The sequence below is a fragment of the Notamacropus eugenii genome, chromosome 2, assembly GCF_028372415.1.
Source record: "Notamacropus eugenii isolate mMacEug1 chromosome 2, mMacEug1.pri_v2, whole genome shotgun sequence".
In the NCBI taxonomy this organism is placed as follows: domain Eukaryota; kingdom Metazoa; phylum Chordata; class Mammalia; order Diprotodontia; family Macropodidae; genus Notamacropus; species Notamacropus eugenii.
Genome location: NC_092873.1, coordinates 332,115,037 through 332,131,029, shown reverse-complemented (window position 1 = coordinate 332,131,029; position 15,993 = coordinate 332,115,037). Strand labels below are relative to the sequence as shown.

The following is a 15,993-nucleotide window of genomic DNA, read 5'->3' as shown; positions in this document are numbered from 1 at the left end:
TGCCATGTTCCTAGTATTATGTTGAAAGCTAGTTTAAAAAAAAAAAATCCCTGCCTTCATTCTAATGAGATGAAATCATGAATGGCAATAAAATGTAGTGGGAAAAGTGCTAGCAAGAAGTTGATTCAAACCCTGCCTCTGACACTTTTAAAATACGTAAATATTAAAGTAAACCTACCTAAGTCTCATGGAACTCTCTAAGATTTACCCACTGTCATAGATGAGTTGTGATCTACCTTAATTGAGAGAGATTCTATAATAGCAAGAATATGAATCCTTAACATGTAAAAATCATAAAATTCATTGGACAAACTTCGAAACTCATTTTTTATATATGATGGAATAAACACCCCTACATTGTTTAATATAAACCATGAAGTAGTCTGTATAATAAACTATACACTCCATTTTTTCATGATTAAACTCTCTCTTTGAATAGCAAAGAAATATCTACGGGGGAAAAATTACTAGAACACCATAAAATATGTATTTTTTTTTGGCTAGATTCCAAAACTGCTTTTGTGAAAATTAATCAACTTTCAATGTCAACTCAAAATAATGGCTAATAAATAAAATACTGTGCACAAGACAGAGCTGGGCTGTGTCTCCCTTTTGGATTATATACAGGATACAAAATATCCATTTAGCTTAAGCTTAATCACTAATGGCTTCTTCATCCTCATCTGGACATAATCTTTGTGTGCTTGGGAAGGCGGGGAATCAAGAAAGACTGTTTAATTTATTATTTATTTATTTGAAACATTTTTTTCTAATTTTGAGTTCCAAATTCTCTTTCTCCCTCCTCCAGCCACTGAGAAGGCAAGCAATATGACATCAATTATATATGTGAAATCATGCAAAACATATTTATTTAATTAGCCGTATCAGAAAAAAAGCAAGAAAAATAAATGAAAAATTATACTTCAATTTGCCCTCAGATTTCATCAGTTTTCTCTGGATGTAGAGAGCATTTTTTTTATTATTAGTCTTTTGGAGTTATCTTGGATCCTTGTACTGATCAGAGTAGTTCAGTCTTTTACAATAGATCATCATTACAATATTACTGTTCTATGTATAATGATATCCTAGTTCTGCTCACTTCTCTTTGCATATGAGTCTTCCAGTGTTTTTCTGAAACCATCATCCTGATCATTTTTTATAACTCAATAATACACTTTCACAATCATGTGCCACAACTTGTTCAGTCATTCCCCAGTTGATAAGTATCCCCTCAATTTTCAGTTCTTTGCTACCACTAAAAGAGCTGCTATAAATATGTTTGCACATGTGGGTCCTTTTCCCGTTTTTATCATCTCTTTGGGATACAGACTTAGAAATGGCATTGCTGTGTCAAAGCTGTGCACAGCTTTATAGCCCATTGGGCATAGTTATCAATTGCTCTGTAGAATGGTGAGACCAGTTTCCAACTCCACCAACAATTCGCTTCTGTACCTATTTTCCCTCATTCCCTTTAGCATTTGTCATTTCTGATAGCTTTGGGGTGGTACCTCAGAGTTGTTTTAACTGGCATTTCTTTAATCATTAGCAATCTAGAGCATTTTTTCACATGAGTATAGAGTACTATTTCTTCTGAAAACCACCTGTTCATATCCTTTGGCCATTTATCAATCGAGAAATGGTTTTTATTTTTATAAACTTAACTTAATTCTCTATATATTTGAAAGATGATGTCTCTATCAGAGAAACTTGCTATTTTTTTAATATTCCTTCATTATGTATTGCACTCTTTGAAAAATGTAGTTTCCCTGATTATCTCTTTTAATTAGGTCTGGTTGTGCATTTGCTTGTCTGAGACCATGATTGCTACCCATCATTTAAAATTCAACTGAAACATAATATGTTCTGCACTAACCTTTTATTTTTACTCCATGTGTTTATTTTCAACAACGTATTGTTGGATTCTAATTTTTACTATCTACTTCTGCTTTATGATTAAGCTCATCCCATTCACAATTATGATCACTGTGTATTTCCCTGCATTCGATTTTCTTTTGTTTATCTTCTCTCTCTTTTTATCCTGTTTCTTCTCAAAAGTCTGTTTTGCTTCTGATAACTGCCTTCCTAAATCCACTTTCCCTTTTTCAATCACTTTCCCCTCTGCTCCACTTCCTCTTATTCCCTTCCCTTACTATTTCCATATTGGATAAGATAGATTTCTATGCCAAGCTAAATGTGTGTGTATGTTTATAGATAGATATATTCTTTTTTCTTTGAATCAATTCTGATGAGAGGGAGGTATAAGAATTACTTGCCACTCCCTGCTTCCCACAACCTTTTTGAGTAAAAATTAGATTAAAAACATGATTTCTCAAAAATGAAAAATACATGATAGCAAGATAAATCAAGATGTACACTAGGGTAGGCATTACTTCTGACTTAATGAAGCTTAGGGACCTCATGCTCATTCAATTTTCAAAAGCTAACTTTCTGAAATGTGTTCACACTACAATCCAAAGTCCAATTCAGCCCACCATCTATTTTTGTAGAGGTTTTTAAGATAAGAATAATTTTTGCATTTTAAAACATACTAAAATTTTGTTTAAAAAATGAACATTTTTAACTAACTGCCCAGATTTGACCTGCTGAGTAGAGTTTGCTCAACTCTAGCCTTTAACATTCTATCAATTTTTTAATTTGATGTATGTCAATTATATCTCTGGAGAGCCAAAAAGTTTTTTTATTCTGTGGCTTATCATAGAAAGTCTCTAATTATAGAACACTTCAAACCAAATATCCATTCTGAGGAATATATTTTTGTAAGGAAAAGAAAGGTCAAGTTTATGCATATGCTACTTTCACACCCACCACTATAATCTGTACTCAAGGAAAATGGCAATATCAAAGTATCATTGAAATCAATGAAATATTATCAAAAGAGGAGATATTTATGGTTTATTAGGACAAAATATGAAAACTTAGGCTTATTTGCTGATCACATTGTTTTTAAGGTAAAAGTGTTTACATCTCTAAATAAGAAAGTAATAAATAATTATTAATGAGCATTTGTTACATAAAGTGCCAAAAATTCTTACTTTGAAGATATAGGAATTTGCAAGTCATTTATTTACTTTTTTATTTTCTATTAGAAAAAAACATTTTTTATTCTTTGGAAACTGGGATAAATGGTATTCTCATTGTGAGGCCCAATTTTACTTTCTTTTGAATCTTAGTTTCATTTTTCATGGGAAATACTTCACTCTTATCTTCTAGGAGATGTTGACTCTAAAGTCCATTTAAGTGACAAATATATACAACCAAAAATAAAAAATCAGCCAAATGGCTAGTAGCAATATTCACTTCTTTTCCAAGATTCTGATTTCTTATGTACACTAGATAAAAATAAAAAAATGTGACTAATGCTAAAATTAGACATACCTTATAGGTTAGATCATATTCTTAATAATTTAAGTAATAATTTTGCATTTTCTATTTGAATACATATTGACTCGATGATTTTGAACTCTCAATTGTTATGTTTTTTTTAAGGATTATAGGTTTTCTCTTGTATGTAACACCAAGAGACTGAACTGCTTTCCTGTTCTGATGAATATTGTTAGCAATGGACTACTCAGAATGTTGAACTCCTCAAAGCAAATTTCCACTGCAAAAAGTCTATTTCCTTTGGTAAGTATCATAATGTTATTCATTGTTAGTGAATGAATGCTTTGAGTGAATGTTTCCCAGAAAACTGAAGCTTGCCAGTTTTATGCCAAAATCAATCTTACTATTTTTTATTGATGGATGGAAAGTTTTCTAAAGGTATTTCACTTTTATACATCATTAAACAAAGTATACTGAGTATATTGTATGAAACCTATTAATAACTTCTAGTAACCAAAGAATTTTACCCCTAGAGAGGAGATAGAGACCATCTGGTCTTGCCTCAATTCACAAGTAAAAAACTGAGGTTCACTGACCAAAAGCACTAATATCAGATGATTTATATGTAGAAAGAACTTCAGAGGTCATTTAGTTTACTCCTCTCATTTTACATTAAGGGAATTGAGGCACAGACATCTTAAGCGATTTGCTTAAATTCACAAACAAACCAATGTCACAGAATCACAGAATTTCTGAGGTAGAAGCAATCTCAGAAGTTATTCAATCCAACAATTACCTGAGCAGGAACCTCCTTCAAAATATAATCAAGAACTTATCTCACCTTTTCTTCTTCTTCACTGGATCCAGAGTTAGAAGGAACCTCAGAAGCTATCTAGTCTGATCCCATCACGAATAAGGAAAGTAAAACCCAGGGAAATTAAGAGATTTGTCCAAATTTACACAGAGATTAATCATAATCATAATGCTAATTAATATCAGAGATGATATTCAAACCCATGTTTTCTGACTCCTGAGTTGGCTCTCTTTCCACTGAAACATGCTGCTTGCCATTGCATGGTCTACTACATCATTTATCTTCTCAACAAAATAGAAGGACTTGGAACATGGGGACTGGATTCAAATCTCAGCTCTGCCATTCCTTACTGTGTAATATTGGAAAAATCACTTAACCTTGATAAACCTCAGTTTCCTTAATTGCAAAATGAGGGGATGAGATTTGTTGTTCAGTCATTTTCAGTTATGTCTAACTCTTTGTGACCATATTTGAGATTTTCTTGGCAAAGATACTGGAATGGTTTGCCATTCCCTTCTCTAGCTCATTTTATAAATGAGGAAACTGAGTCAAGCAGGGTTAAGTAATTTGCTTGGGGTCACATAGTTAGTGTCTGAGGGAAGATTTGAACTAATGCCAGAGGCCTCTTGTAGCTTTAGGTCTAACCTCCTGATTTCATCCTTACATGGTCATGCTCCCACTAATCCAGAATATTTCAATACTCTAAAAATCATTTATTGAGCATTGTGTTTGGAGTCAGGAAGACTCATCCTTATCAGTTCAAATCCAGCCTCAGACACTTACAAGGTGTGATCCTGGGCAAGTCACTTAACCCTGCTTGCCTCAGTTTCCTCATTTATAAAATGAGCTGGAGAAGGAAATGGCAAACCACTCCCATAGCTTTGCCAAGAATATCCCAAATGGTCACAGTCAGACAACTGAAACTACATGTGTAGGTTGCAGTGGTTACTCTTTCTAATAAGTCAGATTATAACCTTTCTATAACTAGTAGCAAGTTTTGAAGTAGAGCTATGCCTGAAAAGTTTTTCACCTTTCAGGCAATCTGCTAGTGATATTCTCTGAAATTAGGCTCAAGCAATATGTCAGCCCACATGCAAAGACTTTCCAGCTTAGTCAGAGCTGCCAAGAGCTTGTACTCCATATGACTCCAGCATGAGAGATCACACTAACACTTTTAGCTTGAGTACTTCACTAACTGCAGAAAATTTTCATTGTCACTGGTCATAATTTTCTGTTTTACTTTTTATATTGCTTTAGCTGACAGCATTTACTCTTTCTTTTCTTTCAGGAAGTTGAGCCCAGCTCAATGTCTAACGCAGGTAGAGATTTGTTGTTGATATTGGCAACAACCAGTCTTTCTCCTTATTTTGCGATGAACAGCATCATTGATTACAAAGTAAGAGAAAGTCACTGAAATGAATTTATTTAAGAAATTGAAAGTGGAATATATATATTCCCCTTCAACAATGTTTGCATGCTTCCATGAATATCATTTAATTTGAATCCTATGTATATATTGTCCTAATAGATGCTTAATATTGCTTGAAACAAGTAAGAGTTCATTGTGCATCATGTTGTTTTGATGCAGAAGAGAGATATAAAGCAATCAATTATGATGGATATCAGTATGGAAGGAGATAACAGCCAGAAAGGTATCAAAGTAATACATATAATAAACAGAGGACAAATTCACTAAAGAGAAGGTCAAGAAATGGAAAAACTTACTAGGATAAAGGAAAAAAATTCCTCCCTTAAGCATAATCCAAAAAAAAATAAATCAGATACTCCTTCAAGCAAATGCATTATTATTGACAGGACAGTATCAGAAACTGAAAAAGATGAAGAGATTGTAATGAAAAAATTGGCATGAATTAGGAAAAAATATTGAGCTTAACCATCTGTTGTTATTAAAAAGATCTGTAGCACTATTCAGTTTAACAATGGAACAATCTCAGAAGACAGGAAGTGCAGGCATTATTATTTGCACTTTGTACATTAGGAGATTGAAATCCCAATCAGTTAGATGATTTGCCCCAGGTCACATAGTTAGCTAGTGGCAAAACTGGCATTCAAACCTATGTGTCTGAACTCTAGGCCCATTGCTTTTTTCCACTACACTATTTTCAAGGGCCAACATTTTTATTGAAAAATTAAAGAAGATATGAAGAAATTTATGAAAGCTTAATTGGAATCATAAATACAAAGATGGATAAATTCTCCTCATTTTTAAGAGAAGGAACAGAGACACAGTTGAGTTTGTGGCTATCTGTACACAAAACACACAAAAATATGGAAAGCACGAAACACAATGGAAGGAAATATCTCTTCTTTATCTGCATTTTTTGTTGTTTATGTGGAATAAATTTGGTTGAATTTTGTCAATTTAGAGAATTTAATTATTTCAGTTTTGATAAGAACAATAATTTATTCAAACTATATATATATATATATATACATAATTATGTGGGATTTTTTAAAATATCCAAATGGTTTTATCATTTTGTGAATTCATGCAGTATGTACTATATTTTCAGTTATAAATGACTCTTCGTGACCCCATTTGGGATTTTCTTGGCAAAGACATTGGAGTTGTTTGCATTTCCTTCTCCAATTCATTTTACAGATGAGGAAACTGAAGCAAACAAGGTTATGACTTGCTCAGGGTCACACAGCTGATAAGTGTCTGAGTTCAGATTTGAAATCAAAGATTAATCTTCCTCATGTCAAGGACAGTGTTCTATCCATTGTACCACCCATCAGTTCAAGAATTCCCTCCAGTGATACATATATATTGCGACTTACTTATGCCAGCCCATTTGATGTGACTCTTGTCCAAATCTTTGCCAAAGTTTACCATAAGGAGTCCACCCAACTTGCTAGAGGTCTTCCTTACTTTGTCCTGACAATGCTTGTGTACTAATGGAATACTCTGACTGTCTACATGTCATCCTTCATTCTTACCATGTGATCACCCCAAAATCTCTACCATACATTTGCTTGATGATGTTTTTACTTCTTTTCTTCAGCGTTCTTCTTTATTTCTATGTTGCAACCAACTCAGAGCTGACATTGACCATCCCATTACCATTTGTGTCATAATTATTTTTAATTCCTCAAAGTTAGTTGTGTTTGATGTCTTGCTGTAATATGGCAACACTGAGATCACAGTAGGATTGAAAAGGTGAGCCTTTGCTCTCATGGGAAACTTGACATCAGTAAAACACCAACTCTGACAAGTGACCCATGTGCTTACCATCTCAAGTATACAGAATATGAGAACTATCTACTCAAGCACTCCTTAGCAACATGGGAGACACTGGCACAAGACCGCTCAGCATGACATGCCCACATCAGAAAGGGCGCTGTACTCTATGAGCAAAGCAGAATTGAGACAGCACAAAGGAAACATAGGAGGCACAAATTTGGGATATCCACCCCAAATATTCACATAGACTATCTGTGCCCAACCTATGGTAGAGCATTCCAAGCTCATATCGGCCTGATCAACCACAGTTGAACACACTGAAACTTGGCTTTATCATGGTGATGTCATTTTGGTCCTCTTTGAAAATGAAGCATAACAACCAGCTTTCACTGACAGCAGTCTTTCATTTTTAGTTTTAGAACCTAGAATGGTCCAAGTCGCACAAGCAGGGAAGGACAGCTACTACATTCAAAGTCAGAAGAACCTGGTTTTGAATTCTAGTCCTGTTATTTTTCACTTGTATGAGTTAGGATCAAGTCATTTAACCTTTTTAGGTCTCAGTTTTCTATTTTAAGAAAAAAGAAGGGGGACTATATGACTTCTGATGTCCTTTCCAGCTTTAAGTCCTAACATTATTTACAGTACTGTGCCATTCTTTTTAATTCATTCTTTGTTACTTGCCTCCTTGCCTCAGGATTTTTAACAGTCTTAGTTGGGCAATGAATTGACTGTCAATCCATGTCAATCTCTTTAAATAACTTTCCCTCATAGGAGTAGCTTACATTTATATCATCAAAGTTTCAGTCTTAAAAGCATTTAATCCCCTTTAAAGACAACATTGCTTGCAGAATTTTAGGACTCAAGATTTTCCCTGTGCTTTCTCTGAGCCCTTTGAAATATGCCTTTCTAAAATCTAAGATTTACATCAGATTACCTGGGTTTTCCCTTTGTCTATAATTAGTTCAAAGGTAGAGTGGTAAGATTTCTCAAAATTTTCATGATTTTAACTTCAACAGGCAATTGCTCTTTTTTGGAAATTGTCAGGGCATAATATCATAGATTTAGAACTGAAAGGGACTTGATAGATCATTGAGTCTAATCCCCTCATTTTGTAAAGGAAACTGGGGCATATTGAGATTAAGTGACTTGCTCAGGGTCACACATCTGGTTTGGATTAGGTTTTGAACTTAAGTTTTACTAATCCCAGGCTGTTAAGTGGCACAGTGAATACAGTGCCAGTCCTGGAATCAAGAACACTCATCTTCTAGAGCTCAAATCTGGTTTCAGACACTTACTAATAGGATGACCATGGGCAAGTCACTTAACTCTATTTACCTCAGTTTCTTCATCTGCAAAATAGACTGAGAAGGAACTGGCAAACCACTCCAGTATCTTTGCCACAAAAATTCTAACAGAGAATCATGAAAAATAAGACATGACTAAAAAAAACAACTTACCAATTGCAAGTGTAGTATATCCACTATGCCACAACAGCCATTTTTCACTTCTCCCTCAAAATCATTGTTAATATACAATGCTTTTCCATTTCTTTTGCTTATTCTGTCTCTTTTGAATAAGGAATATCCTTCCAAAGAAAGATTCCAAATATGAGTGCCATCCTATTAAATGCTAGTGATAATATCTGTCAGGATAAATTTGCTTTCCTTGATTTAAACTTGATAATTTAACTTATCCATTGCAATATTTGTAAAATGTATGCATTCTTAGCTTTGTTGTTTCATTAAAAAAATCTTAAATCTCAAATTTACTTTATCCCTCTTTTATTTTTTTTTAAATTAGATAAAAGCTCGAGCCCAACTAAGGATTTCGGGTCTTTACCCTTCAGCATATTGGTGTGGGCAGGCACTGGTAGATGTTCCCTTGAACTTCGTGATTCTTCTTGTAATATATGTAATTGTATACATTATAAACTCAGGCTTCTACACGGTGGACACTGGAATCCTATTTATTCAGGTGAGTTAAAAAAAATCTTAAGAGAATTGCATTAGAAAGTGTGGCATTTCACCTCCATTTTAAAGAAATCTCCCCTGTAAGGCAGGAGGCATTCCTCTCCAGGCTCCAGTCTTGATTCTGTACTTTCCTCTACAATATCCCATGAAAGTTATTTTCTTCTGTCCCCTTGTTTCCTCTTTCTGCTTTTCAGATCCCTTTGTGCGTATGGATTTTCTTCTATTAGAATATAAGCTCCTTAAGAGCAGAGACTGTCTCTCTGTTTTTGTATCCTATTTGTGCCCTGGGAGTAGGACATAGTATGCTTAATGAATGTTTGGTGATGACCAGAATTGATGAGAAATAAAAGTTTCATATTATATATTATTTATATTTTATATGTAATGTATTTGTATTATGAATATATTTTATATATCATATATTTATATATGTATATTATTTATATTAGTTTTATAAGTCAAAGAACATTCAAAAATTCTTATTCATAACTGAATTTATGAATCTTGAAGATCTGATGGTTTCTTGGAAAGTATCTGAACCCTCAGGTAAAAGTGGGGCATAGAACAGTGTTTAAATTTATGGGAATGGAAGCATAGGGGAGCGATCCTTGGAGGTGTGTAGACAAGTAATAGGAGGGCAAGATAGTGGAAAGAAGCAGAGAAGGCAGGAGGGATGGGAAAAAAGAAATTTGCCCTAACATAAAAAATAAGATCAGGACTAGAATATGTTGGGGAAAGTATGTGTATATATATGTATATATGTGTGTATGTATATATCTATAGCTATAGAGAAACATCTAAACTTTAATTGTAGCCTTCTGGGGGATAAGGAGGGAGGGGAAAAAGACAAAGTAAAAAATGTGCACACGAGGAAGCAAAGATGGACAAATTTCAACACAAGTATTATTTATAATACAGGCTTTCTTGAAATGAAAATTTATTGTTACATAATTTGAATCCTCTCTTACGTTCTGCTATGCACATGACATGCTTTTTTTTCTTTTTAACTCTGTATTTAAGTTCCAATATTTAAGTTTATGGTTATTTTTGGTTCTTTTCTCTATTCTGTATTTGTGTTCTGGTGTTTGAGTTTAAAATAAAATTTTTAAAAAAAGTAACTGAACTCAATGGCAATTTCCCTTGCTTCCAGATCATCTGTATTATTGGTTATGCAGGCTCAAGTGTTTTCTTCACATATGTGATTTCATTCTTATCTAAGAAAGGAAGAAAAAATAGTGGCATCTGGTCTACTTGCTTCTTTATTGTAAGTATATATGTATAGTGAATATTCATGCTCTAAAAATATTGTCAGCTATTATCAAAGGTATCAGTAGTGTTCAATTTTATGAAATAAAATTATTAAATTACTAATTAAATTATTTTAAATCTAGATTAGACTTTTCAACCAAAGTAATCTATTAGCTCCTTCCCTGCTATATATTGGTGTCTACATTTGCCTATTCTTAAAAAAAAAAATCACAATCTTAAACACCTATCAAGTCCTCTTTCTAAATCTCTCTCCATTTCACAGTTAAACGCCATAAAATACTACATATTCTCTTTGTTTCCACTTCTCATCTCTCTCACATATAAATTTATAATTTGACTTCTGACCATATCACTCAAACGCAACTACTCTCCATAACACTATCAATTATTTGTTTTTTGAAAGACAAATTTTGATAATATCTTTTGTTTTTATGTCACCTAAGTTTCCTACTGTGTTTTTCATCTTCAAGAGATTAATTTCTTACCTTAAAAAAATTTTTAAAGAGAAAGTAAAAGTATTCATAAGACTAACTAGCATGTCAAAGTACATCTGACATATTGTAGGAATACAAACAACATAAAGAGGAGGTGGAGCCTCCATGAAGGTGAGGAGATTTAATATATGGTGCTGAGAAGTAGATTGGTTTGGCTGCAAAATATTGTATAAATAGGGAGAAAGTGAAATAAATATGGACAGGTGGGAGCTAGATGTTGGAAGGTATTGAATAACTTCCAAACTGAGGCAATAATCACTACAAAATGGTGTGTACACTAAACTAAATTAAACTAAAGAAGAAATACTGAAAGCATGAAAATATCAAAAATAGTTAATGCGACTCAAACATTCTTTTCATATCTCTGTGAAATTTTCCTACAGACTTCCTTGTTCATATTTGTCTTTATTAAACTAAGCAGCTTTGAACTACATACCATGCTTTATTGTACTGCATTCATCCCCTTCTTCACTTTGTTTGGATGCACAATGCTGATTTTGGAGGTAAGTCTGACCACACTTATGACTATTCGAATAAAAACTTTGTGCCTCAGTGAAAACCATGGCAAAATATAATCTCAGATTGGCACTAGCCACTAGATTCTATGATAAGATTTTAAAATCAGGTCAAAATAGGAAAGTCCAGTCCTTAGCCCAACCTCTGGCACATGGTAAGAAATTAATAAATATTTTTTGACTGACTAGCTCAGAGTTCAATTCTTTTATTCTCTTTAAGAGATTAAATTCATAAACCAATAGAAGGAAGGATTCCATTGCTTTTTTCTGGTTGAGAGAAAGAAATACACTACATTGATGCAGTGGTAGAGTAGGTATATAGAACTGTACCAATAACAGACTCTCTAAAATAATGGTTCTTAACCTGGAGTTTAACTGTGTTTTTAAAAATATATTTCAATGAGTCTATGTGAATAATATTGCTTTTTTCATAATCTTATATATTTTATTTTATTTATTTAAAAACTTTCTGAGAAGAAGGGGTCCATAGGTTTCCCCAAACTACCAAAGGGGTTTATGACATGAAAAAAGGTGAAAAATCCTTAAGAATTCCTACCCTCTAGGGTCATGATAGGGAATTCAAGTTCCTGGGCAGAGTAAGTATATAACTGAATATCTGGTGTGATTTTGATGACACCAGGAAGTATCCCCTGCCCAGAAATATATCCCTTCCTTCTAGCTTATTTATGTATGTAATTCTACAAAATGAAATATATTTATTTATGTTAAGACGTGTGACTTTTCAAAGATGCAGGGGTCTTTGGAAGAGAAATATCTCAATTAGCCCTTAATTTATTCACAATTATTCATGGATTTATTTGATATTCATAACCCTAGTGGAAAGGAGTTAGGTTCTTTCTTCTGCTTACCTATAGATAGAGAGGAGAAGGATGGATCTCTGCCTGTCTGGGAAAATGGAGGTGCTATCAAAGAAGGAAAAGGGAATGGAGAGGAACATTTGAGCATGCTAACAACAAACCTAGTTTACTTTGCAATTTTGTGAATCTCTGACAGTCAAAACTGTAATGGAAAGCAGGAAACCTGAGAGTCTCCTAAGCTATGAAAATAGGAGCAAAGTAGATAATTTTTTCTCTCTATGCTCAAGAAATATCTACACACAAGGAAGAAACCGAACCAAGATGTTCATTGTCTGCATTATGGATTTATCTAGAAAAAATTCATGATGCAGACAAACAAATTTAACCATGGCTTTTCTTTGGCAGGTCAACTATATGTATTTCAATAAGTCTAATATGGAGAATGGAACATATGAAATCAATGAAAACATGCTCTTCATGATTCTCATAGTAAGAAGACTTTTTCCATTTAGATACATGTGTATTAAGGGTGGCAACATTTGTTATATTATACATTTGGTCTCATTTTAACTGACCTGATCTATAATGTTTTACAAAGACATGATTTTAAACTTGCTACATGTGGAAATATGTTTGGGAATGTGGGTATCTGCATATACGTCACTCTTGAGTATTCCATTGTAAGTGCTGAAAGAGGAAATTAGAACTATTTTAGAAGAAAATCTTCAAAAGTCTTTCATCTGCTATAATGTTTGTCTTTTTTTCTTATGCCACTGATTGGTGATTGCTTTTTGGTGATATTAATCCAATATGATGATCATAAAACATGGAGCAAATTTTTGTAAAGATTCCATATCTCTAAATCTGAAACCAAAGCTATAAGACTTGTGCACCTTTGTGAATTGTGCAACTGCTGAGGAAAATGAGGTAACGGTTGTCAACTTCATCCTCCTGTTCTCACTACTATAGAACATCTGGCCTGGGTTTTGTACTGCACATATCACCACCTAAATTTATTAGAAGGTTTTTTTCCTACCCTGTCTTGGTAAAGGAACAATGATAACCACACTTAAGTAAATACTGAAGTCATTGTTGCTGTGTTATTGCTACATTGTTACTGTGTTTGTCTTTCTCCTTAGCCTTACCTTCATTGTATCATTTTCCTTTTTGTTCTACGATGTCTGGAAATGAAATGCGGAAAGCAATCTTTGAGAAAGGATCCTGTGTTCAGGTTAGCAAGGGAAAAAATAGAATTCAGTATTTAATTTGTAAATTCAATGGAATAGATTTGAATGTAATGGAAAAACACTAAGCATTGTGCTCTGCCCTGGGAATAAAATTACAAAAGAGAAATTGTCCCTGCTTTCAAGGAGTTTACATTCTAATTAAGGAATACAGCATATACAAGTAAGTTCATCCACTGGGGGCATAGGAAGGTCTATTATGCCTTAGTGTATAGTGGAAGATTAGACAGTAAAATCCAGTAATTGTTAGAGGGCAATGATAGGTCAGATGGCAATGCACACAGTGGATAGCAACAAGGCACATAGTCTAGTATATCACCATCTTACCAGAAGGATTGTACTAGTTCACTCCCTTGTAAGTATTTAAGGATACATCTAGGTGGCATGATATATAGAGAGCTGGGCCTGGAGTCAGGAAGATCTAAATTCAGATGCAGCCTCAGACATTCATTAGCTATGTGACCCTGAGAAAATCACTTAACTATTTTTGCCTCAGTTTCCTGATCTGTAAAATGAGTTGAAGAAGAAAATGGCAAACTTCTCAGATATCTTTACCAAGAAAACCCCAAATAGGGTCACAAAGAGTCAGACACAACTTAACTGACTAAACAGCAGCAAAAATTATCATAAACTGTTCAGTGAGAATTTCTTGTTCCTTATTCCTTATTCAAGGAGAAATAACTAAGCTTTTTTTACTTTTTCACAAAGGGCTATTGTACAAGAGAAAATTGGTAAGAAATATACTTGGTAATAAAGTGATACAAAAATATAAAGTAGCTATCTCTGCTCTCAAAAAGGCTATATTGTGGTTAGAAAAACAAATCTCACACATTTGAAGGAATTAGAAAAAAATTTGATATAAATACCATCTCCTTTTTCATTCACATTCACAACCCTAGCATCATCAACTTTTCCCTCTCCTTCACATACATATCTAATCAATTGCCAAGTCTTGGGAATTCTTTTCTCACAATATCTCTTCTACTTCTCTCATTTTCTCTACTCATACAATGCCTACCCAAATTCTGATTCTACCTACTTCTCACCTATATTACTGAAATAGTCTCCTGAATGGTCTCCCTACTTCTAATCACTCCACTCTGCAATTCAGCCTCCATGAAAATTGTCAAATATATATTTCTAAAAACATAGATCTGTATGACTCCTCTATTCAAAAATATTCAATCACTTCCTATTTCCTCTAAGTTGATACAAAATCTTTAGCTTGGCATTTAAACCATCCACAATCTGGCTCCCACATACCTTTTCCTTCTTACTTCATCTTACTCTCTTTCCTATAATCTCCATTCTAGTGAAACCAGCTAACTCTCTTGTTTCTCATTTAAGACATCTCATTTCTAACCTCTGGGCTTTTGAACATGGTGCCATTATATCTGGAATGCATTACCTTCTCACCTCTACTTAATAGAATCCCTAGTTTCCTTTAAAACAGTCAGTCAATGAGCAGTTAGTAAGCACCTACTAGTGTGCCAAGCACTGTAGATAGAAGGAAAAGTGGAAGACAGTCCCTGTTCTCAAGGAGTTCAATCTACTTTGTGTTTATTTATTAACATGTGTCCATGCTTTGTTCCTCCAGGAAAAAGTAACCTCCTTGAGGACAGTGACCATTCCATTTCTGTCTTTTTGTCCCTAAGACTTAGCACAATGCCTGGCACATAGCAGATGTTTAATGAATGCCCATTGACTTGAATGATGGAGGTAAGGCTTTTGACTAGGCTTTAAAGAATATGTAGGATTTCACTATGCAGAAAGGAGGAAAGACAGTTAGCAGAAGGATGCAACACTAGCAAAGGCAATGAGATAGAAATGATATGTAGAGAATAGTAACAAGACCAATCTGATTGGAATAGAAGTCTGTGTTAATAGAGTAGTGGAGAATGAGGTTGGATACAGGGAATAGAGACCAATTATGGAGCCTTTTATGAATCATATGGATGAGTTTAGTTTAAATACAAATGTAGTAGATCATGAAATGTGATCCTTAGTTCTTAAGTAAGTTAAATTTTGGTAAGATTAGAGTGACAGTGGTTTGCAGGGTGGTAGAATGGAATGGGGAATAAATGAATGGATGTAAAGGAGACCAAATAGAAGTCTGTTGCATGACTGTGCATGAGGTCATAATGGCAGTGCAATTGAAATAGAAAAATCTGAGAGATATTTGAGAGAAAGAAATGCTAACATTTGGAGATAGACTGGATCTAAAGATTATAAGAGGAAATAGTCAAAGCTGACTCCAAAGTGGGAAAAAAATGTAGTAAAGGAAAGGGAACAAGCATTTATTAAGTATTTACTATACAATGT

General features: G+C 33.9%; 1 protein-coding gene across 4 annotated transcripts in view; it reads left to right on the top strand.

Moving 5' to 3' along the window:
- The window catches only part of LOC140528059 (ATP-binding cassette sub-family A member 10-like), a 118,148-nt gene that overhangs the window by 82,654 nt on the left and 19,501 nt on the right, over nt 1–15,993 (top strand). For 3 of the 4 annotated variants that reach the window (XM_072645523.1, XM_072645526.1, XM_072645524.1), the window contains 7 exons: nt 3,508–3,645; nt 5,445–5,552; nt 9,162–9,335; nt 10,482–10,595; nt 11,478–11,597; nt 12,833–12,916; nt 13,567–13,658. In XM_072645523.1, coding sequence (XP_072501624.1) covers nt 3,508–3,645; nt 5,445–5,552; nt 9,162–9,335; nt 10,482–10,595; nt 11,478–11,597; nt 12,833–12,916; nt 13,567–13,658 — 830 coding nt within the window. The remainder of the gene's footprint in view (nt 1–3,507; nt 3,646–5,444; nt 5,553–9,161; nt 9,336–10,481; nt 10,596–11,477; nt 11,598–12,832; nt 12,917–13,566; nt 13,659–15,993) is intronic. The other variant, XM_072645525.1, reaches the window with a different exon arrangement.